Raw genomic sequence first — 27,737 nt, forward strand, 5'->3', positions numbered from 1 at the left:
CCCAAACAGCACATGATGCAAAGAAAAAACGAGGCGCACCAAGGTCGCTGTGTGACTAAGCTAAGCGACACAAGTGGCCGACACAAACACCTGGCCCATCTAGGAGTGGCACTGCAGTGTCAGGCAGGATGGCACTTCAAAAAAATTGTCCCCAAACAGCACATGATGCAAAGAAAAATGAAAGAAAAAAGAGGTGCAAGATGGAATTGTCCTTGGGCTCTCCCACCCACCCTTATGTTGTATAAACAGGACATGCACACTTTAATGAACCCATAATTTCAGCGACAGGGTCTGCCACACGACTGTGACTGAAATGACTGGTTGGTTTGGGCCCCCACCAAAAAAAGAAGCAATCAATTTCTCCTTGCACAAACTGGCTCTACAGAGGCAAGATGTCCACCTCATCATCATCCTCCGATTCCTCACCCCTTTCACTGTGTACAACCCCCTCCTCACAGATTATTAATTCGTCCCCACTGGAATCCACCATCTCAGGTCCCTGTGTACTTTCTGGAGGCAATTGCTGCTGGTGAATGTCTCCACGGAGGAATTGATTATAATTCATTTTGATGAACATCATCTTCTCCACATTTTCTGGAAGTAACCTTGTACGCCGATTGCTGACAAGGTGAGCGGCTGCACTAAACACTCTTTCGGAGTACACACTGGAGGGGGGCAATTTAGGTAAAATAAAGCCAGTTTGTGCAAGGGCCTCCAAATTGCCTCTTTTTCCTGTCAGTATACGTACGGACTGTCTGACGTGCCTACTTGGATGCAGTCACTCATATAATCCTCCAACATTCTTTCAATGGTGAGAGAATCATATGCAGTGACAGTAGACGACATGTCAGTAATCGTTGGCAGGTCCTACAGTCCGGACCAGATGTCAGCACTCGCTCCAGACTGCCCTGCATCACCGCCAGCGGGTGGGCTCGGAATTCTTAGCCTTTTCCTCGCACCCCCAGTTGCGGGAGAATGTGAAGGAGGAGATGTTGACGGGTCACGTTCCGCTTGACTTGACAATTTTCTCACCAGCAGGTCTTTGAACCTCTGCAGACTTGTGTCTGCCGGAAAGAGAGATACAACGTAGGTTTTAAATCTAGGATCGAGCACGGTGGCCAAAATGTAGTGATCTGATTTCAACAGATTGACCACCCGTGAATCCTGGTTAAGCGAATTAAGGGCTCCACCCACAAGTCCCACATGCCTAGCGGAATCGCTCTGTTTTAGCTCCTCCTTCAATGTCTCCAGCTTCTTCTGCAAAAGCCTGATGAGGGGAATGACCCGACTCAGGCTGGCAGTGTCTGAACTGACGTCACGTGTGGCAAGTTCAAAGGGTTGCAGAACCTTGCACAACGTTGAAATCATTCTCCACTGCGCTTGATTCAGGTGCATTCCACCTCCTTTGCCTATATCGTGGCAGATGTATAGGCTTGAATGGCCTTTTGCTGCTCCTCCATCCTCTGAAGCATATAGAGGGTTGAATCCCACCTCGTTACCACCTCTTGCTTCAGATGATGGCAGGGCAGGTTCAGGAATGTTTGGTGGTACTCCAGTCTTCGGCACGCGGTGGCTGAATGCCGAAAGTGGCCCGCAATTCTTCGGGCCACTGACAGCATCTCTGGCACGCCCCTGTCGTTTTTTAAATAATTCTGCACCACCAAATTCAATGTATGTGCAAAACATGGGACGTGCTGGAATTTGCCCAGATGTAATGCACGCACAATATTGGTGGCGTTGTCCGATGTCACAAATCCCCAGGAGAGTCCAATTGGGGTAAGCCATTCTGCGATGACGTTCCTCAGTTTCCGTAAGAGGTTGTCATCTATGTGAATCTTATGGAAAGCGGTGATACAAAGCGTAGCCTGCCTAGGAACGAGTTGGCGTTTGCGAGATGCTGCTACTGGTGCCGCCGCTGCTGTTCTTGCTGCGGGAGGCAATACATCTACCCAGTGGGCTGTCACAGTCATATAGTCCTGAGTCTGCCCTGCTCCACTTGTCCACATGTCCGTGGTTAAGTGGACATTGGGTACTACTGCATTTTTTAGGACACTGGTGACTCTTTTTCTGAGGTCTGTGTACATTTTCGGTATCGCCTGCCTAGAGAAATGGAACCTAGATGGTATTTGGTACCGGGGACATAGTACCTCAATCAAGTCTCTAGTTGCCTCTGAATTAACGGTGGATACCGGAACCACGTTTCTCACCGCCCAGGCTGCCAAGGCCTGAGTTATCCGCTTTGCAGCAGGATGACTGCTGTGATATTTCATCTTCCTCGCAAAGGACTGTTGGACAGTCAATTGCTTACTGGAAGTAGTACAAGTGGTCTTCCGACTTCCCCTCTGGGATGACGATCGACTCCCAGCAGCAACAACAGCAGCGCCAGCAGCAGTAGGCGTTACACTCAAGGATGCATCGGAGGAATCCCAGGCAGGAGAGGACTCGTCAGACTTGCCAGTGACATGGCCTGCAGGACTATTGGCTTTCCTGTGTAAGGAGGAAATTGACACTGAGGGAGTTGGTGGTGTGGTTTGCAGGAGCTTGGTTACAAGAGGAAGGGATTTAGTTGTCAGTGGACTCCTTCCACTGTCACCCAAAGTTTTTGAACTTGTCACTGACTTCTGATGAATGCGGTCCAGGTGACGTATAAGGGAGGATGTTCCTAGGTGGTTTACATCCTTACCCCTACTTATTACAGCTTGACAAAGGCAACACATGGCTTGACAACTGTTGTCCGCATTTGTGTTGAAATAATTCCACACCGAAGAGCTGATTTTTTTTTGCATTTTGACCAGGCATGTCAATGGCCATATTCGTCCCACGGACAACAGGTGTCTCCCCGGGTGCCTGACTTAAACAAACCACCTCACCATCAGAATCCTCTTTGTCAATTTCCTCCCCAGCACCAGCAACACCCATATCCTCATCCTGGTGTACTTCAACAGTGACATCTTCAATTTGACTATCAGGAACTGGACTGCGGGTGCTCCTTCCAGCACTTGCAGGTGGCGTGCAAATGATGGAAGGCGCAAGCTCTTCCCGTCCAGTGTTGGGAAGGTCAGGCATCGCAACCGACACAATTGGACTCTCCTTGGGGATTTGTGATTTAGAAGAACGCACAGTTCTTTGCTGTGCTTTTGCCAGCTTAAGTCTTTTCATTTTTCTAACAAGAGGATGAGTGCTTCCATCCTCATGTGAATCTGAACCACTAGCCATGAACATAGGCCAGGGCCTCAGCCGTTTCTTGCCACTCCGTGTCGTAAATGGCATATTGGCAAGTTTACGCTTCTCATCAGACGCTTTCAGTTTTGATTTTTGGGTCATTTTACTGAACTTTTGTTTTTTGGATTTTACATGCTCTCTACTATGACATTGGGCATCGGCCTTGGCAGACGACGTTGATGGCATTTCATCGTCTCGGCCATGACTAGTGGCAGCAGCTTCAGCACGAGGTGGAAGTGGATCTTGATCTTTCCCTATTTTAACCTCCACATTTTTGTTCTCCATTTTTTAATGTGTGGAATTATATGCCAGTATCAATAGCAATGGCCTACTACTATATATACTGCGCACAACTGAAATGCACCACAGGTATGGATGGATACTTGACGACACAGAGGTAGGTACAGCAGTGGCCTACTGTAACGTACTGCTATATATTATATACTGGTGGTCAGCAAACTGTGCAAAACTGAAATGCACCACAGGTATGGATGGATAGTATACTTGACGACACAGAGGTAGGTACAGCAGTGGCCTACTGTACCGTAATGCTATATATTATATACTGGTGGTCAGCAAACTGTGCAAAACTGAAATGCACCACAGGTATGGATGGATAGTATACTTGACGACACAGAGGTAGGTACAGCAGTGGCCTACTGTACCGTAATGCTATATATTATATACTGGTGGTCAGCAAACTGTGCAAAACTGAAATGCACCACAGGTATGGATGGATAGTATACTTGACGACACAGAGGTAGGTACAGCAGTGGCCTTCTGTACCGTACTCCTATATATTATATACTGGTGGTCAGCAAAATTATGCACTGTACTCCTACTATATACTGTCTACAATGCAGCACAGATATGGAGTGTTTTTCAGGCAGACAACGTATACTGGTGGTCACTGGTCAGCAAAACTCTGCACTATACTCCTTCTACATAATATTATACTGGTGGTCCCCATACCCCACAATAAAGCAGCACACTGAGCACAGATATGGAGTGTTTTTCAGGCAGACAACGTATACTGGTGGTCACTGTCAGCAAAACTCTGCACTGTACTCCTGCTTTATAATACAGCTGCTCCCCAGTCCCCACAATTAAGCAGTGTGAGCACAGATATATGCAGCACACTGAGCACAGATAAGGAGCATTTTTTTCAGGCAGAGAACGGATAAAACTGGTGGTCACTGATCAGCAAAACTCTGCACTGTACTCCTCCTATATTAATATACAGCTGCTCCCCAGCACCCACAATTAAGATATAAGCAAGCACAAATATTTGCATCAACAATTAATAAACGGAGAGGACGCCAGCCACGTCCTATCCCTAACATTTCCAATGCACGAGTGAAAATGGTGGCGACGCGCGGCTGCTTATATAGAATCCGAATCTCGCGAGAATCCGACAGCGGAATGATGACGTTCGGGCGCGCTCAGGTTAACCGAGCCATACGGGAGAATCCGAGTATGCCTCGGACCCGTGTAAAATGGGTGAATTTCGGGGGGGTTCGGTTTCCAAGGAACCGAACCCGCTCATCACTACTAAAAATAATATTGTGAGGTGTTCAGAATAGACTGAAAATGAGTGGAAATTATGGTTAGTGAGGTTAATAATACTATGGGATCAAAATGACCCCCAAATTCTATGATTTAAGCTGTTTTTGAGTTTTTTTTGTAAAAAAAACACCGAATCCAAAACACACCCGAATTAGACAAAAAAATTTCAGGGAGGTTTTGCCAAAACGCGTCCGAATCCAAAACGCGGCCTCGGAACCGAATCCAAAACCAAAACCCGAAAAATTTCCGGTGCACATCACTAGTTTTTTTCTGTAATACTTATTAAAAACAACATTTCCAAAGGACGGTATAAAAGGAGACTTACCGGTTTCACTGTAAACATTTACAACAGTTGGGGAATGTATCCTGCAAAATAAAACATGCAGTATGTCAGAGAACCTTCTGATCAAGGTGACATAGACATAAGAAATATAGTGGCTTCATTGACTTATTCTAATGTATTCTTTTATTCAGCAACCAATCTTTTTAATATGTATATCTGCAAATCTATTACGCTGCCTGGGAACAAAAAAAACCAGAAGGGTGACGCTCCAACATTGTGTAAACCTAAATACATTAAAATTATTACTCTCAAATGTAAAGAATTACAAGGGGCCCATGTTATTTTGGAGTTGCTTCAAACATATTTGTTTGGTCAGCTGCTTTAACCATTACAGCTGTGTGAATGGTAGCCTCACCCATCAGTCAGCTGCATATGGAACATGGCCGTCAATAATATTCAAGACTCTGCTGCCTGCTTTGGCAGGAGGATGTCTTACTGTCAGAGCCGTAACTAGACATTTTGGTGCCCTCTTCCAGAAAGAGAATTGGTGCCCCCTCTCTTAAAACAGGGATAGTGAGTGCCAAAGGTGTGTGTAAAAAATACAGGGGAGTGGCTTCATGGAGAAGTGGCATGGTCACATAACAGTACAAATTCACATTACACTGCAAAGGAGTGTCAAATAGTCACATTACACCCACAGTACTATCCATTAGTCACATTACACCCCACAGTACAGTCCATTAGTCACATTACACCCCACAGTACAGTCCATTAGTCACCTTACACCCCCCAGTACTGTCTATTAGTCCCATTACACCACACATTGGTATCTGTTATACACATTACACCCCACAGTACTGTCCATTAGTCACATTACACCCCACAGTACTGTCCATTAGTCACATTACACCCCACAGTACTGTCCATTAGTCACATCACACCACACCACACAGTACAGTCCATTAGTCACATTGCACCCCACAGTACTGTCCATTAGTCACATCACACCACACAGTACAGTCCATTAGTCACATTACACCACACAGTACTGTCCATTAGTCCCATTTCACCACACAACTGGTATCTCTTATACACATTACACCCCACAGTACTATCCATTAGTCACATTACACCACACAGTACAGTCCATTAGTCACATTACACCCCACAGTACTGTCCATTAGTCAGATTACATCACACATTGGTATCTCTTATACACATTACACCCCATAGTACTGTCCATTAGTCACATTACACCACACATTGGTATCCCTTATACACATTACACCACAGTAGAGCCCCTCAAATTATTACTCTCAAATGTAAAGAATTACAAGGGGCCCATGTTATTTTGGAGTTGCTTCAAACATATTTGTTTGGTCAGCTGCTTTAACCATTACAGCTGTGTGAATGGCAGCCTCACCCATCAGTCAGCTGCATATGGAACATGGCCATCAATAATATTCAAGACTCTGCTGCCTGCTTTGGCAGGAGGATGTCTTACTGTCAGCCGTAACTAGACATTTTGGTGCCCTCTTCCAGAAAGAGAATTGGTGCCCCCTCTCTTAAAACAGGGATAGTGCGTGCCAAAGGTGTGTGTAAAAAATACAGGGGAGTGGCTTCATGGAGAAGTGGCATGGTCACATAATAGTACAAATTCACATTACACTGCAAAGGAGTGTCAAATAGTCACATTACACCCACAGTACTATCCATTAGTCACATTACACCCCACAGTACAGTCCATTAGTCACATTACACCCCCCAGTACTGTCCATTAGTCCCATTACACCACACATTGGTATCTCTTATACACATTACACCCCACAGTACTGTCCATTAGTCACATTACACCCCACAGTACTGTCCATTAGTCACATTACACCCCACAGTACTGTCCATTAGTCACATCACACCACACAGTACAAGCCATTAGTCACATTACACCCCACAGTACTGTCCATTAGTCCCATTACACCACACATTGGTATCTCTTATACACATTACACCCCACAGTACTATCCATTAGTCACATTACACCACACAGTACAGTCCATTAGTCACATTACACCCCACAGTAATGTCCATTAGTCCCATTACACCACACATTGGTATCTCTTATACACATTACACCACATAGTACTATCCATTAGTCACATTACACCACACAGTACAGTCCATTAGTCACATTACACCCCACAGTACTGTCCATTAGTCACATTACACCACACATTGGTATCTCTTATACACATTACACCCCATAGTACTGTCCATTAGTCCCATTACACCACACATTGGTATCTCTTATACACATTACACCACACAGTACTATCCATTAGTCACATTACACCACACAGTACAGTCCATTAGTCACATTACACCCCACAGTACTGTCCATTAGTCACATTACACCACACATTGGTATCCCTTATACACATTACACCACAGTAGAGCCCCTCATCCTCCTCTCAGCTCCTCCATCTTCCTCCCCGGCCTTCCACTAGCAGGAGGGAGGGCCGTGCACACAGGGAGAGGAGCTGCCTGCTGTAATGTGTACAACAGACATTGCTACAGCTGTCCCGCACATACAGTACCAAGGTGCCAGCTGGGGTGGATGCGGATGGTGCAGGGCAAATGCATGGTGGACAATCACTGTCTGCACCACCCTAGTTACAGCCCTGCTACTGTTTATGCATGAGGGGTTATAGGGGTGGTAAGGATGATGGGAGATTGATTGGACATGGGATCCCCTCTGTTACTCTAGTTGCTGGACAGATGGGTTACCCCAGAAATCTAAGGGTCAGTTGTAGTACCTGGCACTGTACATGGGATGTGGGGCTTTACCTGACATGACCACTGCGTATGTCATGGAGTAAATCAGTTCTCCTCCCGCTCCAGCCCCCCAGGAGTAATGTTGAAGTGTATGAAATCACACCCCAGAATGCCTTGAGAACATCACTCTGGGGTGCATGTTGTACGCAATGAAAATGTAAGGAGAACATAGTTTTCCTTTATGCACAAGTACTGTTTGCTGACCTTTGTGTGTACATAGATCAGCTAGGGCAGGGGCTGCAGCAGCGTGTACTGAAAATCAGCCCCCCCTGCACCATGCACCACTGCACTCTGCAATGCAGTGAGTGGGCAGAGCTATGACAGAAATGTTAGTGGGGGGATATCTTCTGTCACTGTGGGTGGGTTATGTTGGTGTATTATCCCTGCTAAAATGATTGTTGTCAGGGAGGGATATATTAAAATAACCACAGACATATAAAGTGACACTTAGGGAGGGTAATACCAATACATGTGGCCCATCGACACTAGTGATGGGGATGGGTGCGCCACGATTGGATCTATTACCATTAGAGGGATGGGAAATGATAATTTACCACTGGGGGGTGGGCAGTGATTATACAATGGAGCTTATGGACATTTGAGGGTGCAAAACACCTATAGTTTATTTTTAAAAAAATATTTAATTACATTTTTGAAAATACAATCAATTTCTGACCATTTTTTGGGAAAAGAATAGTCAGTTAAGTAGTTAAATGCAAAGTATGAAACAAAAGGGATTTTGCAAGTACTGCTCCCTTTTTCTGGAATTCTCTACATCTCTCCCTCAGGCTCTCCACCTCTCTACAAAACTTCAAACAGATTCTTAAGACCCACTTCTTCACCAAACCCAGCCAAATCCCATCCTAACCCTCTGTGGCCCATGCTGACTTTCTATCCCATCTGTGTCACCCCTGTCTGTGTGCCCCTCCCCTTTAGAATGTAAGCTTTCAGAAGCAGGGTCCTCTTCCCTCATGTGCTTTTACGTCTCTTACTTAACCTATCTTCTTTTCAATACTCCCTTTGATGGCAACAAATCCCTCAGTTTTCTGCCACCCTGATACTTATTTTAGTGCTGTTTACTGACGCAGCTATGTTTATATACCCTGTACTTGTCCTATGTTGTATTGAACTGTAGGTAACTGTCTTAATGTTTTGCTTGTTTGTTTACTCTGTAATTGTGAGCTGCGGATCCCATGTGACACCATATAAATAAAGGATAATGATAAGTAATAATAAAAGGGAAATTATTAACTAGACTTTTTTCACATTTATCTTCTACATTGGCGTCATATTCTTGGTTCTTTTTTGTGAAGGCAGCCAGGGCACTCAAATGTTTATTTACTAAGCCTTGGATGGAGATAAAGTACCAGCCAATCCGATCCTAACTGACATTTCACAGACTGGGTTTAAAAAATGACAGTTAGGAGCTGATTGGCTGGGACTTTATCGCCATCCACTTTTTCTCCGTGCAAAGCTTAGTAAATAGACCCATCAGTCCTCTTTCCACCTCAAAGCCAGCTTTGGAAATATGATAGAAGAAAACAAAGCTACTGACAATTATGTCAAAGCCTTTGCTAGCTTCTGCCCAAACGCTACCACCAGAAATATGGTGACAGCGGCCACCTGGTGAGACTCTGCCCTGGGTGCGTGTGGGCTTGTCTTGACTTGTGGGCCCGTGTGCATGTACCTCCAGCAAGCACAGTAGATATGCAACTGGCAGTAAGTTAGGTAAGCATGTTGGTGACATTCACCATGGATAACTTACCTGCTCTCTTCTCCCTCCAGCAGCTTTTTGTAGGTGATAATCTCGATATCCAGAGTTAGTTTGACATTCAGCAGGTCCTGGTATTCTTTCAGCTGCCGGGCAAAATTCTGCTTGGCGTTTTGCAGAGCTTCTTGTACCTCAGCAAGCTTTGCATTGGCATCTTGGAGGGAGGTATTGCTGTTTGTCTTGGCCATTGACACTTTCTGCTCCAACTGTATACACTAATCACCAAACATGAGAATAAAATAGGAGAATATTTGAGGAATTGGGAAATTTGTTTTTAGACTAAAAAAGTTTGTATAAAACTTGTAATACTACAGAGTAGCAAATAACAATCCCATACCCTCCAACTGTACCTTTTTAGCAGGTACAGTACCTTTTTTGTATGGTCTGTACCAGTTTTTTGCTCTCCTAACTTCCATTGAAAGTATGGGGAAAGGGGCGTGGTCACACTCCCTTTACCCATGGCCACTACCCCTTTCCTAATTTGTACCGATTATTATGTGTAAAATGTTGGAGGGTATGCAATCCTAGTAATGTATGCACTGGTTGTGGGAGATTATCATAAATAAAGCTAATAGGACACATTTCTGTCATTGTCTATCACACCTTCTAAAGAGGACAGAAGTTGCCCATAGCAACCAATCAAATTCCACCTATGTTTTTATGGAATGTAGTGGTTTCCCAAACTCGGTTCTCAAGGACCCCCAACAGTTCATGTTTTCCAGGTCGCCTCACAGAATCGCAAGTGAAATAATTAGCTCCACCTGTGGATCTTTTAAAATGTTATGGTGAGTAATGAATACACCTGTGCACCTGTTAGGGGACCTGAAAAAGATAAACTGGTTCGGGGTCCTTGAGGACCGAGTTTGGGAACCACTGTACTAGACAAATGATAGCTGCAGTAGAATGGTTGCTACGGGCAACTTCATCACTTGTGCTCTTTAGAATGTTTGCTGCATGTCCACCCGAATCCCATGTGTTTTCATCTTAGCTGCAGAATAATCATGTCTGTCCCATGTGGCTATCACCTGTGTGACTATATTGCACACAGAACTATCAGTCAGGATGAGAACATAACAGATAAAGGGGGTCATTCCAAATTGATCGCTAGCTACCGTTGTTCACTGCGTAGCGATCAGTGAAAAAAATGGTTAATCTGCGCATGCGTATGCACCGCAATGCACACGCACGACGTACGGTACAAAGAGCATCGTGGTTTTGCACAGGTTCTAGCGACGCATTCAGTCGCACAGCCGATCGAAGAAGATTGACAGGAAGAGGGCGTTTCTGGGTGTCAACTGACCGTTTTCTGGGAGTGTTTGGAAAAACGCAGGCGTGGCCGGCCGTTTGCTGGGTGGGTATCTGACGTCATTACCGTGTGATTCGTCGCAGCAATCATCACACAGAATAAGTAACTACAGGGCTGGTCTTGTTTTGCACAAAATGTGTTTGCAGGTGCACTGCTGCACAGGCGTTCGCACTCCTGCAAAGCGAAAATACACTCCTCCGTGGGTGGCGACTATGCGTTTGCACGGCTGCTAAAAACTGCTAGCGAGCGATCAACTTGGAATGACCCCCAAAGTGCAGGGCTAACATATACGTAATAAAGCAGAGGTTAGAACTAGGTTCTGTGGCTGGCTGACTACAAGCCAGCATTTCACCTGGTTTTAAGTAGTGATGAGCGGATTCGGTTTTACTCGGTTTTACCCGGTTCTCGAAACGGCATCTTATTGGCTCACGGATGTCACGTGTTTTGGATAGCCAATAAGATGCCGTTTTGAGAACCGAATAAAACCGAGTAAAACCGAATCCGCTCATCACTAGTTTTAAGCAGCAACAGAACCTGTGTAATTCATGAGTGTCCCAGGTTAAAGGGATAATATGGTCAGCCTATTAGAACAAATATTAACATTGCATATTGTTACAATTTGATTTTAATAGCAAAAGGATGTGCAAATGCCTGCAATTTACAAAGGTAGTTAAACATTCTTGTTGTTGACTGACTAAATTACCGCTCAGGCGTAGAACTGTCAGAATGTTCGTGTTAAATCCCAGCAAAGTGTCCACGGCATACTTGCCTACCTGACCCTCTCCATGAGGGAGAAAATGCTCTGTTCCTGGACTTTCCTGGTAATGTATGATTGCCATCACCTGTGGATAAATGCCTTTCTTATCAATTAACTAGCTCACCACAGGTGATGGCAATCATACATTACCAGGAAAGTCCAGGAACAGAGCATTTTCTCCCTCATGGAGAGGGTCAGGTAGGCAAGTATGGACTCCACGGATTGATGCAGAACATGTAAATAATGGATTTGTATCCTCTGTGTGCATAGTAACATGCTAATTAAATGCACACAGGTAACTGATGGGTGGGGGAAGGATATTAAAAGTCAAGTACCTTAATCCTCCAATATAGAACTTCACACCCTGTGCTCCACAAATTACAAATATATATATGAGTGAGAATATAGGTAATATATTGCAGTGCAATGTTATTTTATGTCTGCACAATGGATTTTTAAGTACATATTTACAGTGAGACTCAATAAGAGTTGGAAATTAACGCTTTGATGTGAGACACAGATTTGTACTATACATATGCATCAACAAATGTGCATTTACCAGCCTTTATATACAGTTTTGCAGTGGAATCTAATCCATAATTGCATTATATTATAACATAAACATGTGTATATATATATATATATATATCTATATCATACTTGCCTACCTGACCCTCTCCATGAGGGAGAAAATGTTCTGTTCCTGGTCTTTCCTGGTAATGTATGATTGCCATCACCTGTGGTGAAGCACCTTTCTTATCAATTAACTAGCTCACCACAGGTGATGGCAATCATACATTACCAGGAAAGTCCAGGAACAGAGCATTTTCTCCCTCATGGAGAGGGTCAGGTAGGCAATTATGATATATATATATATATATATATATATATATATACACAGGTTGAGTATCCCATATCCAAATATTCCGAAATACGGAATTTTTTGAGTGAGAGTGAAATAGTGAAACCTTTGTTTTCTGATGGCTCAATGTACACAAACTTTGTTTAATACACAAAGTTATTAAAAAATATTGTATTAAATGACCTTCAGGCTGTGTGTTTAAGGTGTATATGAAACATAAATGAACTCTGTGAATGTACACACACTTTGTTTAATGCCCAAAGTTATTAAAAATATTGGCTAAAATTACATTCAGACTGCGTGTATAAGGTGTATATGAAACATTAATCTATTCTGTGCTTAGACTTAGGTCCCATCACCATGATATCTCATTATGGTATGCAATTATTCCAAAATACGGAAAAATCCGATATCCAAAATACTTCTGGTCCCAAGCATTTTGGATAAGGGATACTCAACCTGTATATATATATATATATATATATATATATGCTAAGAATAAAAACATGGCCAACAGTGCTGGCGGTTACATTTTTTGTCAAGTTTAACATTTTTGAAATGGTGGCGGCACTAAACAATGGACAGGACAACCAAACACACCCACACAGAAACCAATCGCTGTTGTTCATCTCTCCATTCCACAACCCACCCTTTCAGGTAGTGTAACCATTTCTTGTCCAGGACAACGGATTTACTCGATACCCCACTGCAAAGAGAGCGCACCCACTAAGCCTTGAACTTAACTTAACTTAACAAACTACCGTTCTTTACCGCCACACGCACATACTAATAAACCATACTCTGACGCACACCACTATTAAAGCTAAAAAGCTCCTCCCCATTTAACTACTATTGGCTGTTAAGAATTAATCTGGCTGCCTTAAAGGGGAAGCTACCAGCACATTATTAAAGGGAGCGACACTCAAACTCCTTGTTATTTAATTTCCCTCAGGTCTTATACAGCCTTCGGTGGAACATCTACATCTAAATTAGCCCCATTATAATTACAGAGGTCACATCTTGAATAGTACTATATTTATACCATATAGATAAACAATTATGGTGCAATCATAAATATGGGCAGAGCAATACATAATGAGTAAAATTACAGAAAACTTTACAGTTCTTTCTTTTTTTTTACAATAAGCCCCACTAACCCCAATTAAACAAGACCACTGGATTTCAAGAGAAGCTCACACCCACATAGTTATAGGCTATTCTCTTTCTGCTGTTGGAATTTTTCCATTTTTAATACAGAGAAAGGTCAACTTTACAGACGCAACCCATTGACTATCATTTGATTGGTTATATAAAGGGTTTGATTCCAAGTCACACACAACTAGGGATTTATCACATACTGCTAATCTGTCGCCGGCTGCATGTGCATCTGTGCAAATATATGCAGTATTCAGAGTGGTGCAGCTAGCAACCATTTCTCTGCGAATGCTAAATAGGCATTTCAGTTTGGATAACTGGGCTGCAACAGTACAAACACATGCAAGATAACATAGTAACATAGTTTCTGAGGTTGAAAAAAGACAATTTGTCCATCGAGTTCAATTTATTTGTGGTCTCCTATGCTGTATTATTATCAGGACTAATTCTAACTTGTGCTAAAGTCAGCCGTTATGTTTATTACTCTTTTTTTTTAATAACTGTAGCGTGTGATGGGTGTAGTATGGTATGCCGGCAGCCGGGCTCCTGGCGGCCAACATACCGGCGCTGGAATCCTGACAGCCGGCATGCCGACAGCTGGGCGAGCGCAAATGAGCCACTTGTGGCTCGCTGTGCTCGCCACGCTGCGGGCACAGTGGCGCACTATGCGCGCAGTGCTGTCCCTTCTCCCTCCACGGAGGTCGCGGAACCCCAAGAGGGAGAAAAGGTGTCAGTATGCCGGGTGTCGGGATTCCGGCACTGGTATACTGTGCGCCAGGATCCCAACAGCCGGCAAACTGAAGACCACCCCGTGTGATCTATCCACCATAACCCAGTATATCCTTATCCATTAGGAATGTATCCAGCCCATTCTTAAAAATGTTGACTGAGTCCACCATTACTACTTTCTCAGGCAGGGAATTCCAAACTCGTATTGTCCTTACTGTGAAAAAACCTTTTCGCCTTAGTGTGCAGAACCTCCTCTCCTCTAACCTAAGCGGGTGCCCACGCATTCCCTGTGTCGATCTTACTAAAAACAGGTCCCCCGCTAGCTCTGTGTATTGTCCTCTTATATATTTATAAATGTTGATCATGTCCCATCTTAATCTCCTCTTTTCCAGTGTAATCATGCCTAGCCTTGCAAATCTTTCCTGGTATTCCAGCGTCTCCATTCCACTAATTCGTTTAGTCGCCCACCTCTGAACCTTTTCTAGCTCCAGGATATCCTTCTTGTAGTACGGTGCCCAAAATTGTGCACAGTATTCAAGATGTGGCCTCACTAGGGATTTATATAATGGGAGTATAACACTCTCATCCCTTGCATCAATTCCCTGCTTAATGCATGCTAATATATTGTTTGCCTTCTTTGCTGCAATCCTACTTTGGGTACTGCAGCTCAGTTTGCTATCTATATGAATACCTAAGTCTTTCCAGTACAGAATCCCCTAAATTCACCCCATTTAGTGAGTATGTGTTTTTTTGTTCTTGCTATCAAAATGTATTACCTTGAACTTATCTGTATTGAAACTCATTCTCCATTTTGCTGCCCATGATTCCAGTTTAGCTAAATCATTCTGGAGAGACTCAGCATCACCCTCCGAATTTATAACCTTACACAGTTTGGTATCATCTGCAAAAATTGACACCATGCTCTCTAAACCTACTGCTAGATCATTAATAAAAATGTTGAACAATAGTGGTCCAAGTACAGACCCTTGTGGCACACCACTTAGTACTTTTGTCCAATTTGAAAAAGTCCCATTTACCACAATGCGCTGCTACCTATTATCCAACCAATTACTAACCCAAGTGCATATTGTGCTCCCTAGCCCCAGTTCTTGTAAGTTCTAGATAAGTCTCATGTGTGGTACTGTGTCCAATGTTTTAGCAAAGTCTAAAAAGATTACATCCACCTCTCGCTTAGTAAGTTTGTTTGACATGATCTATCCTTCACAAATCCATGTTGGTTCCTGTTAATAAACTTATTGGTTTCAAGGAACTTCTGTATACTATCCCTTAGAATACTTTCCATTAATTTTCTTACTATAGACGTTAGACTAACTGGTCTATAGTTACCTGGTTCAGCTTTACTCCCATTTTGGAATATCGGCACTACCTCCGCTATACGCCAGTCTTTGGGAACCATGTCTGATGTAAGTGAGTCATTGAAGATCGTAAATAGTGGTCTTGCTAGTTCGGAGTGAAGCTCCATGAGAACCCTTGGGTGAATTCCGTCGGAACCAGGTGACTTATTAATCTTAGTTTTTTTTAATCAGTCACAGACTTCCTCCTCGGTTAAATAAGCACTTAGCAGTGTGACATTATCTTTATTGAGGTTGTTTGTTACCTCCTGCATTTGGTCCCCTCTGGTGAATACCGATGAGAAAAACTCAGTTAATTTATCCGCTATGTCATTATCGTTTTTGATTAAGACTCCCAGCCTGTCTTTTAATGGGCCTATACTCTCCTTCATTAATCTTTTGCTGTTGATATATTTAAAAAAAAATTGGGGTTTGATTTACTTTCCTTGGCTACTAGCTTTTCAGTTTCTACTTTAGCAGCTCATTTCTTTTTTGCATATTTTGTTACAAGCCTTATAGTGCTGGAATGACTCCGCCTTCCTGTCTGATTTGTATTTTTTGAAAGCTTGATTTTTTCTGCCTGTTAGTTCCCTAATCTTTTTATTAGTCCACATTGGTTTGGAATTTGTAGCCCTTTGTTTGCTGCCCAAGGGAATAAATTTACGAGTAATCTCATCCAGCAGCGATTTTAACACCTCCCATTTCACCATAGTATTTTTTCCTTCAAACAAAATTTCCCATTCAATGTCCCTTAAAGCTTCCCTCATCATGTCAAAGTTGGCTTTGCTACAGTTTAAAGTCTTAGTTGAGCCTATATAGGTTGGGAGGAAGAAAGAAGAAGAATCTGTATGGTTGACGCACTGAGAAGAAATTCAATCATAAAACATAACCTTTATTAAATATATTAAAATATGAAGTTGATACGACCCAGACAACAGTGAAACATAAGAGTTAAAATCAGACAAATCAACATATATGGAAATCCTAATAGATTGAAAGGTGCAAATAAAGAGTTAAAACACGAGTCCGCGTGTATGTCCTGTGTCTAATGATTATTAAGTTATATCTATTCCAATGTTATCCTAGATGAATCATTCATCTTGTTTTAGATCGATTATATGTCAACTGTCACAGGCAATGTTGATAGTTCACCCTATCCAGGTTGGCAGCTTTAAATGATCACTCCTATAATTTATATACCTCCTACTCAACAGAAGTATCTCCCGGGAACTCACTCCTCTTATATGGACTGTGAGTACAGGTAGGTATAAATATATGAATTTATTCAGAGTTACATTAGTTGTTGTTCGTGTCACCGGCTGTTACCACTGAGAATTCCTAATATATATAATCCCAATTAGGAGTAGGTTGAGGGATGGACTTTTATATAACATGGATATCACCTTTATTCTAGCATAAATCACAGTAGGTAATTGGACCATGCATATAATGGGGAATTACTTGGTCCTGTTATATATAGGGGAAAGTTGCTAAGGGGACAAGACGGTCCCAATGAAGATGATGTGGGGCTTTAAGGGGTATAGCAATCCCAATTTTAACTATCTGCCCACGTATATTGCAGATATTCCCTGGTCCTATCATAACAGACTAAAAATACGTGGAAGATATTACTTTCCTCCGGGGTATGGCAGCCCCACTTATAATTTAGTGCTTGTCTGTATAGACCAGGAATATATTTTGCTTAGATGCACACTTCCCTATATCAGGATAGATTCAGATTTTAGTATCTTTTATTAGTTTCATTAAGAGATGTCAAAAAATTCAAAAATGTGACAGCCTTAAAATAAGTCCCCATGCATTTCGGTCACTTAAAGTATATTTTGTTTTAATTACCACTGTATAATACAGATATTAATGTAAAGAGATATTAGGTATTCTAGATGTGAATATCCCAGTGATATCTTTTAGAGTGTCGTGCTATATATTTTAGCTATAGCGATATATCTATCAGTAATCTGTCCAATAGTATTAGAATTCCCAGCCTTTCCTCCTACATATACTCTCTTAGTGGTTACTGTAACAGTATTCAATTCATTTGGCTGCTATCTGATTTTAAATGTTGCCAGTTCACTCACTGCAGCATTGATACATATGTGTCATTTCCTATTTCAGCCATCTGGTTTCCTGATCATGTTTCAATGTAACCAAACTTTGTGGAGACCTTCCTAATGCATTCAATAACTGTAATAGTTAACACAAGATTAAGGGTCTGTAACTAAGGTTCTAATTGTCACTTATTCCACTGGTTCAAGTATAATAAATCAGATCCGATTATGTAAATAAATATGATCAGTGAACCTGGATATGACTGTCCCATTAGCAGTAATATCTATACATTTTTCTAACATGCTGTGGGGTTCCTTCCTCCACTATCATATAGTACTAACTGCATATATTAACCCTGTTGCTGAGTGCTCTATTGCTAGTATAGGTGTCAATTTATGGGCAGCCTTGTATGACTCAGAACACTACCATTCATATTCATATGATATTAACACATAATTGCTAAAGACACTACACACACGCGGACACGCTGTGCCCTACACGCGTGTTTCACTGCACTGAACGGCAGCTTCGTCAGGGAGCAAACCTTTTTTTGAATTTCTTGACATCTCTTAATGAAACTAATAAAAGATACTAAAATCTGAATCTATCCTGATATAGGGAAGTGTGCATCTAAGCAAAATATATTCCTGGTCTATACAGACAAGCACTAAATTATAAGTGGGGCTGCCATACCCCGGAGGAAAGTAATATCTTCCACGTATTTTTAGTCTGTTATGATAGGACCAGGGAATATCTGCAATATACGTGGGCAGATAGTTAAAATTGGGATTGCTATACCCCTTAAAGCCCCACATCATCTTCATTGGGACCGCCTTGTCCCCTTAGCAACTTTCCCCTATATATAACAGGACCAAGTAATTCCCCATTATATGCATGGTCCAATTACCTACTGTGATTTATGCTAGAATAAAGGTGATATCCGTGTTATATAAAAGTCCATCCCTCAACCTACTCCTAATTGGGATTATATATATTCGGAATTCTCAGTGGTAACAGTCGGTGACATGAACAACTAATGTAACTCTGAATAAATTCATATATTTATACCTACCTGTACTCACAGTCCATATAAGAGGAGTGAGTTCCCGGGAGATACTTCTGTTGAGTAGGAGGTATATAAATTATAGGAGTGATCATTTAAAGCTGCCAACCTGGATAGGGTGAACTATCAACATTGCCTGTGACAGTTGACATATAATCAATCTAAAACAAGATGAATGATTCATCTAGGATAACATTGGAATAGATATAACTTAATAATCATTAGACACAGGACATACACGCGGACACGTGTTTTAACTCTTTATTTGCACATTTCAATCTATTAGGATTCACATATATGTTGATTTGTCTGATTTTAACTCTTATGTTTCACTGTTGTCTGGGTCGTATCAACTTCATATTTTAATATATTTAATAAAGGTTATGTTTTATGATTGAATTTCTTCTCAGTGCGTCAACCATACAGATTCTTCTTCTTTCTTCCTCCCAACCTTGATATACGCATACTGTAGTTGACAGCACCCCCATATACCTAAAAAGCATTGTCTGAAATACAGGGGAAAAGGGGTTTATTTAAGTGGTTGTGGGGTGACGGTTCCCCTACACCCACGATATAAGAATAAATGAGTGTGCAGATATTCAACTTCTGTTTGAGCCTATATAGGACTGCTTATGAAAACTGATATTGAAGGTGACCATATTGTGGTCGCTGTTTCCTAAGGGCTCCCCTAATACTTTGATATCAATTCCCCATTGTTTGTTAATACCAGGGGGTATATTTACTAAGCTCCCGATTTAATGCAAGTTTGTATTTTTCTTCTAAGTGTGATCACGGGAATTTACTAAACCCAAATCTCGGCAGTGTTGAGGCTATTCGTATTGTTTTTCCCGAGTTCACAAATACGAATGAATAGACCATTGGTCAAACACGACTGTTATTTGATACAACTCGGTAATTTACTAAGAATTCGTATTCTCAATTACTGCTGACAATAGCCAAACACTGCCGTGAAAGCATAGAATTAGTTAAAAAAAAAAGGAGCTTTCAAATAGACCTGCTTTTTGCTGGCGTGTTCAGACAGTCATGCACGGATCAGTAAGATCTGTGCATGCTTATCTGTGGAAAGGGGTCTGAAATAGTTAAATATTGTGTGGGATCCCCCCTCCTAAGCATAACCAGCCCCAGGCTCATTGAGCCGGGACTTGTTGTTTAAATACCAGGGGGAAATTACTGGGGTCCCCCGTATTTAGACATCCAGCACTGGGTTCTTGGGCCAGCCCTGGTTCCAAAAATACAGGGGACAAAAGACGTAAGGGTCCTCCGTATTTTTAAAACCAGCACCGGGCTCCACTAGCCGAGAAGATAATGCCACAGCCAGGGGACACTTTTATACTGGTCCCTGCGGCCGTGGCATTACCCCCCCAATTAGTCACCCCTGACCGGGGTACCCTGGAGGAGTGGGGACCCCTTAAATCAAGGGGTCCCTCCCCTCCAGGCACCCAAGGGCCAGTGGTGAAGCCCGAGGCTGTCCCCCCATCCCTGGGCGGTGGATGGGGGGCTGATAGCCTTTTTGTGTGTAAAAAAGTAATAGTTTCTTTTGTTGTAGAACTACAAGTCCCAGCAAGCCTCCCCCGCTTGCTGGTACTTGGAGAACCACAAGTACCAGCATGCAGGGAAATAATGGGCCCGCTGGTACCTGTAGTTCTACAACGAAAGAAATACCCAAATAAATACAAGACATACACAGCGTGATAGTACAAATTTATTAAAACACACTTACACACTCATACATACTTACCTACATCCCACGCCGATCAATCACGTCCCCTTCTCCATGTAGAATTCAAACAGTTACCGGTAAATCCAAAATTCCAATATACTCACCTATTTTCCAGTGATGATCGGTCCTCTTCGATCCAGAAGTAATCCACGGCCTTGTCAAAAAAGCAAAGCGAAAGCCCGATCCACGCCACTAAAGGGGTTCCATGTTTACACATGGAACCCCTTTTCCTGAATGCCGGGACCCCCCGTGACTCCTGTCACTGGAGATCCCAGCAGCCAATCAGGAAGCGCTACATCATGGTGCTCTCCTGATTAGCTGTGCGCTACTAGCCTGTCAATCAGGAGTAGCGCACCAGCTAGAATGGATGATCGCGCTCCTCCATTCTGGCCTATGATGGAAACTTTGCGGTCTGCGGTTAACCACAAAGTTAATTGGGGTCCCTCTTGTGGGTGACCCCAAATAACTTTTCGGTTAACTGTAGACCGCAAAGTTCCCATCATAGGCTAGAATGGAGGAGCGTGATCACCCATTCTAGCCGGTGCACTACTACCAGGGATGGGGGGGACAGCCTTGGGCTTCACCCCTGGCCCTTGGGTGCCTGGAAGGGAAGGAACCCTAGATTTAAGGGGTTCGCACTCCTTCAGGGTACCCCAGCCAGGGGTGACTAGTAGGGGGGGGGGGGGTGTAATGCCACGGCTGCAGAAACCAGTATAAAAGTGTCCCCTGGCTGTAGCATTATCTTCTCGGCTAGTGGAGCACGGTGCTGGTTTTAAAAATACGGGGGACCCCTACTTCTTTTGTCCCCCATATTTTTGGAACCAGGGCAGGCCCAAGAGCCCGGTGCTGGTTGTCTAAATACGAGGGACCCCAGTAAATCACCCCCCCCCCCCAGTATTTAAACAACCAGGGCTGGCTCAAAGAGCCCGAGGCTGGTTATGCTTTTATTAAACTGTTTAAACTCTTTTCATACTATACACAATGAAGCCCTGCACAGATCTCACTGATAAGGCCAGGCTTCATTGTTTTATGTCCGGCATTGTTTTACTAATCACTCCCGTAAAAGACTGCCCGACAATACGAGTAACATCGGAAAATACGAAAAACGAAAACTCGGCAGCATAGTAAATTCCTGAAAATGATTTTAAAAAGTTGCAGAAAAATACGTCCAATAAAATTCGAGTTTAAACTCCCACCAATTCGGCAGAAACACGAAACTTAGTAAATATACCCCTAGGTCTAGGATTGCATTGTGCCTAGTTGGTTCCTTGATTAGTTGAAGTAAGTAGTTATCAATTAACATTTTTAAAAACGTATTACCCCTAGCAGTCTCACATGAATCATTTGTCCAATTTATCTCCGGATAGTTAAAGTCTCCCATCACTATTACGTCTCCTGCTCCTACCGCTTTTTCAGTTTGCTTCAGCAACAATTCCTCGTCAGACACAGTAATACCAGGCGGCTTGTAGCATAACCCCAATGCTATCTTTGTGGTTCCCTTTCCCCCGCATGCAATTTCTACCACAACATCTCAACAGCATTTACAGTCCCCTCATGAATATCTTCATGCATAACAGGTTTTAAAAACGGACTTACATAAAGACAACCCCCCCACCTCGTTTATTTAACGTGTCTCTCCTAAACAGCGTATACCCCTCTAGATTGACTGACCAATCATAAGATTCGTCCCACCAAGTTTCAGTAATGCCTATAATATCATACTGTTTGCTTGCTGCAAGGACTTCTAGTTCCCCCTTTTTATCTGTAAGGCTTCTAGCGTTTACAAAACTTTACATACATACAACTGAGATAAGTATTTCCCCTTGTGTTGGGTACTTCATAATCGGAATCGTCATTAGTTAATGTTTTAGCAATACCCTTGGTAATACCTTTAATAGTACCCATGTTAGGGCCCTGGCCGGCTGCTCTTGCCCTCCCCACTTCTCCACCCCCATTTAGTTCACTACCTCACAACTGTACTGCGGCTGTGTCATGGGCATGTAGCCAGAGTTACCCACTAGTCTGGGTTGTGTGTATTCATTCTGGATGCCAAATTGACATGGATCTTCTGCTCCTAGCATGTGATAGGTGGAAGTGCTGATGATAATAATGATGACTAGTGTGTAGCAGTATGATCGCATAGATGAGTACACATTAGGAGGTGTGCAGAACTGCATTTGCAGCAGGCATCCAGTATTGCGTTCACATTACATTATAGAATTAGGCCTCCAGCAGATTATATTTAGCAGAAAGTGGATATGAGGAATCTGTTTCAGGGGCTGGGAAATTGTATACAGTTTGCTGTATTTATCTTGCCCCACAAGTCATTCTGCTACCTACTACAGATGTGTTCTATAATATCTTTGCTGCTTACTGTGGTGTTGCCGTGATGTGGCATAGCGCAGCCTCCAGCACCCATACTTTTTCTGTGGCATGCTATTATTAGCGGGAGCATGCATATGCACGCTCCCGCCCCTGCCGCTGCTTCCCCGCTGCATAGCTACGGGTAGTGGGAGCATGAGCTCCCGCTACCGCCGCTGACCACCCTGTGCCTGGCTCTTATATGAACCGGCACTGCTTCCCACTACTTGTAATGGCTCCACCCGCTCGATGCCTGTTCTGCTAGCAGGAACATGCATACACATGCTCCCACACTGGTATGCTATGCTGCAATTTTGAGTTTGCATTACAGACAAAGATCTATAAAGACACATCTGTATATGCAGGACTGTATAAAGGTTTGTGGAGGCCTCTACGAATAAATGTGTCAATAAGATATGCTGACAATGGGCCTAATTCTGAGTTGATCGCAGCAGCAAATATTTTAGCAGTTGGGAAAAACCATGTGCACTGCAGGTGTGGCAGATATAACATGTGCAGAGAGAGTTAGATTTGGGTGGGGTATGTTCAAACTGAAATCTAAATTGCAGTGTAAAAATAAAGCAGCCAGTATTTACCCTGCACAGAAACAAAATAACCCACCCAAATCTAACTCTCTCTGCACGTTATATCTGCCCCCCCTGCAGTGCACATGGTTTTGTCTAACTGCTAAAAAATTTCCTGCTGCGATCAACTTGGAATTACTCCCAATGTTATTAAAAAGTATAATGTGTAAGTACTGCCCGTACAACAAATGTATTACACAAAGTTCCCCCAGTTCACATTATGCCACACAGAAACATGATGATGTAGCTATATGTGGTGGTCCCCCCAGTGTGTGTGGAACACTGGGTGATCGCCCTGGTTGCCCTGTTGTTAATCCGGCTATGAATATATGCCAAGATGATGAAGAGGTAATTGGAGTAAGCTATAAACAGAAGACAGTAAATAATCTCCATCCCTCTGATACAGATTGCTGATGCAGTATCAATTCACAACACATGCTTAGCACAAGAGTGTATCCAACCAATCATGAACACTGGAGGTTACTGTATTTAAAAAAACAACTGTGTTTGTGTGGGGGGTCAGGGAGTAATGCTTGGAACCCACACTAAGCTCTTACCTGATTCTGAATGCTTAAGACCTCCGACCTCAGGCGCTGGATCTTGCTATTCAGCTGGGTAATTTGACTGCGACTGCTCTCCAGTTCTGTTTCACAGCGTCCAGCTTGTAGGACCCCTTGCTGTAACTGTACAATGACACAGTAGCGTTTTTCAATGAGCCGTTAATAACCCTCACTGTAGGATATTGTATTCTATAACACATGGGATTAAAAAAATTGTTAAAAGAAACAGCTAAATTAGAAAGATCTAAATTTCAGCATTTATGCTTAATTTTAACTTTATTACATAAAGGGGAAATTCAGCTTGCCACGAGACTCCATGGGTTATCTGGGAAGGAAACCTTTCTTGTTTTTACTTGTGGTGCCAGCCAGTGGTGAAATTTGTGGTGGGCCCAGGCACAGAAATATAATTGGGCCCCCTCCTCCAGCCCAACCCAAGTTCACAATATGCCACACGGCAATGGGTGACAGGGAGAGGCAGGGGGAGGCAGAGGTTATCATAAAGAAGCAGAGGATGATAACAGAAGGCAAGGGGAGGCAGGGGATGACAGCAGAAGGCAGGGGGAGGCAGAGGGTGACAGGGAGAGGCAGTGAATGACAGGGGGAAGCAGTGGGTGACAGGGAGAGGCAGAGGGTGACAGCGTAAGACAGGGGGAGGAAGAGGGTGACAACAAAAGACAAGGGGAGGCAGAGGGTGACAGCAGAAGGCAGGGGGAGGCAGTGGGTGACAGGGAGAGGCAGTGGGTGACAGGAAGAGGCAGTGGGTGACAGGAAGAGGCAGTGGGTGACAGGAAGAGGCAGTGGGAGACAGGGGTATAAAGTAAACACAATGTCCTGTACGGTTCTGAGAGCAGGGAGCATGTACCTTGAATACAGTGGCCCCTGCCTCTTGTGCTGTCCCCATTAGACACTCAGTCAGGCAGACTCTGGCAGTGCCAGTTACACTGGTTGTGGGCTGCCTTTAATTCACAGACAGCAGTGAATCAGAAATAATGTACAGCTGCCTGTTACTTAGGGGGACTTTTACTAAGCAGTGATTAGAGCAGAGAAGTGAGCCAGTGGAGAAGTTGCCCATGGCAACCAATCAGCACTGAAGTAACATTTATAATTTGCATACTATAAAATGATACAGAGTTGCTAATTGGTTGATGGGGCATCTTCTCCACGAGCTCACTTCTCCGCTCTTATCAATGCTTAGTAAATGTCCCCCTCATTCAGAGTCAGTATCTGGCTGTGATCATCAGAGCTGATAGGTGGCAGGACTCCTTTATCAGTCTAGTACACACAAGGTCAGCCCTGCCTCCATAAGATAAGGGACAGGTCCCTCAGGTAGTATGGCCTACTCTGCTCTCTGCACTGGGACATTCATCCGACATTGGGGGTAATTCAGAGTTGATCGTAGCAGCAAATTTGTTAGCAGTTGGGCAAAACCATGTGCACTGCAGGTGTGGCAGATATAACATTTGTTGAGAGATTTAGATTTAAGTGGGTTATTTTGTTTCTGTGCAGGGTAAATACTTGCTGTTTTATTTTTACACTGCAATTTAGATTTCAGAATTTGAAAACACCCCACCCAAATCTAACTCTCTCTGCACATGTTATATCTGCCACACCTGCAGTACACATGGTTTTGCTCAACTGCTTAAAAATTTGCTGCTGCGATCAACTCTGAATTACCCCCCTTGTTCTAAATTAGTCCTCAGGAGCCCCACTGCAATGCACCTGCTGCATCAATGGAAGTTCCGCCCCTGGTGCCAGCAAACACAGGCATAGCTTTCCTTATGAAGTAACCCTCAGTGTACTTCACACATAATTGAATCTACCCTAAAACTTTTTAATAGATGTTCATGAAATTGCTCTTTCAGGGCTTGAGGATATACCTGTTTGTTACCTCCATGCAGAGCAGAAGCTTGAAGTTAAAACGGGCAAATAAACCTATGTTACTTTTACTGTTTGCAGCCATATAGTTTCCTCTATGTTCATTATTTTACATGTTTCTATGAAGGTACTGATATTCTGGGTAGGTGAGAATAACTCTGGAGTATTAGTTGTGGGAACATCTCATTAGCTGGCCAGAGCATGCTAGCTGTGCCTGAGAAACTCTCTCTGACATAATCGAGATGTAGGAAGTGTAAGATAATTCAGTTATCTCATGATAGTATTGGCTAAATTGCATTGATCTTAGGGCTGCCCACAAGAGGGCAGGGGGTACACAATTGGTTGGCCTATGATCTAAGGGGATGGAGTTACAATGCCAGCTGTTGGAATCCCGGCGTTAAGGAGACCAACGCCACAATCCTGACGTGAAATACCGACTGACGAAATCCAGACCGTTGCCCGGTATACCCACTCGGTTGGTGGTTCCACGCCATCAACCGAGTCAGAATACAACCTGTGGTGAGCGAAGCGAGCCACCGGGCCCAAAGCGTGGCGAGTGGACTCCATGCCTCGGTGCCGGGATTCTGGAAGACCGGATGCCGCTGCCTGTATACTGACAGCCGGCATCCCGTCTGCTGGTAAATCATACCGGACCCGATCTAAGGGTGCCCGTCGCTATTATTGTACATACTTTCACTATGAAGAAACATCTGATAAAGGGGGTTATATTATAATTTCCCACTTGCAATTGCTTTACCCACCAAAAGCATACTAGTTATTATTGAAAAGGAGAGGCGGGCCCAAGATCGAAAAATTGCAGGGGGCTCATAAATTTTATGGGTGGCAAGACCAAGGCAAGATAGCAAGAAGTTAATATAAAAGAGGGTTACGACCGTGTCTTAGTAGCACAAGAGTTTTTTTATTTTCATCATGAATAGGCCCCTTAATTAACTGTTGATTTCTCTTAGGTAGCTGTTTGTGATACAGGTTGAGTATCCCATATCCAAATATTCCGAAATACGGAATATTCCGAAATACGGACTTTTTTGCGTGAGAGTGAGATAGTGAAACCTTTGTTTTTTGATGGCTCAATGTACACAAACTTTGTTTAATACACACAGTTATTAAAAATATTGTATTAAATGACCTTCAGGCTGTGTGTATAAGGTGTATATGAAACGTAAATGAATTGTGTGAATATAGATACACTTTGTTCAATGCACAAAGTTACAAAAAATATTGGCTAAAATTACCTTCCAGCTGTGTGTATAAGGTGTATATGTAACATAAATGCATTCTGTGCTAAGACTTAGGTCCCATCACCATGATATCTCATTATGGTATGCAATTATTCCAAAATATGGAAAAATCCGATATCCAAAATACCTCTGGTCCCAAGCATTTTGGATAAGGGATACTCAACCTGTATACTATTTATATTTCAACACTGCAAACAGGTATCAATAGTGAGAGCAGCTTGTCAAAACAGTGATCAGCTTAGCTACAATACCTATGTAAACAGAGCGTTGCATCAGCCAGCGATCACACATTTCTGCTGGGAGCCCGTGCGTTTCACCTGCATTTATTCATCATAGTTATGAAATCATTGTCTCACATAACAAGGGTGACTGTTACTTAGATTCACTGTCAG

At 43.0% G+C, this 27,737-nt stretch overlaps 1 protein-coding gene across 1 annotated transcript in view; it reads right to left on the bottom strand.

Moving 5' to 3' along the window:
* The window catches only part of LOC135050615 (keratin, type II cytoskeletal 80-like), a 117,731-nt gene that overhangs the window by 5,806 nt on the left and 84,188 nt on the right, over nucleotides 1-27,737 (bottom strand). Inside the window, exons 6-8 of the mRNA XM_063957056.1 lie at nucleotides 24,209-24,334; nucleotides 9,669-9,889; nucleotides 5,114-5,154 (exon numbers count right to left, since the gene is read on the bottom strand). Coding sequence (XP_063813126.1) covers nucleotides 5,114-5,154; nucleotides 9,669-9,889; nucleotides 24,209-24,334 — 388 coding nt within the window. The remainder of the gene's footprint in view (nucleotides 1-5,113; nucleotides 5,155-9,668; nucleotides 9,890-24,208; nucleotides 24,335-27,737) is intronic.

This window comes from Pseudophryne corroboree, chromosome 2 (genome assembly GCF_028390025.1).
Source record: "Pseudophryne corroboree isolate aPseCor3 chromosome 2, aPseCor3.hap2, whole genome shotgun sequence".
NCBI classification, from domain to species: Eukaryota; Metazoa; Chordata; class Amphibia; order Anura; family Myobatrachidae; genus Pseudophryne; species Pseudophryne corroboree.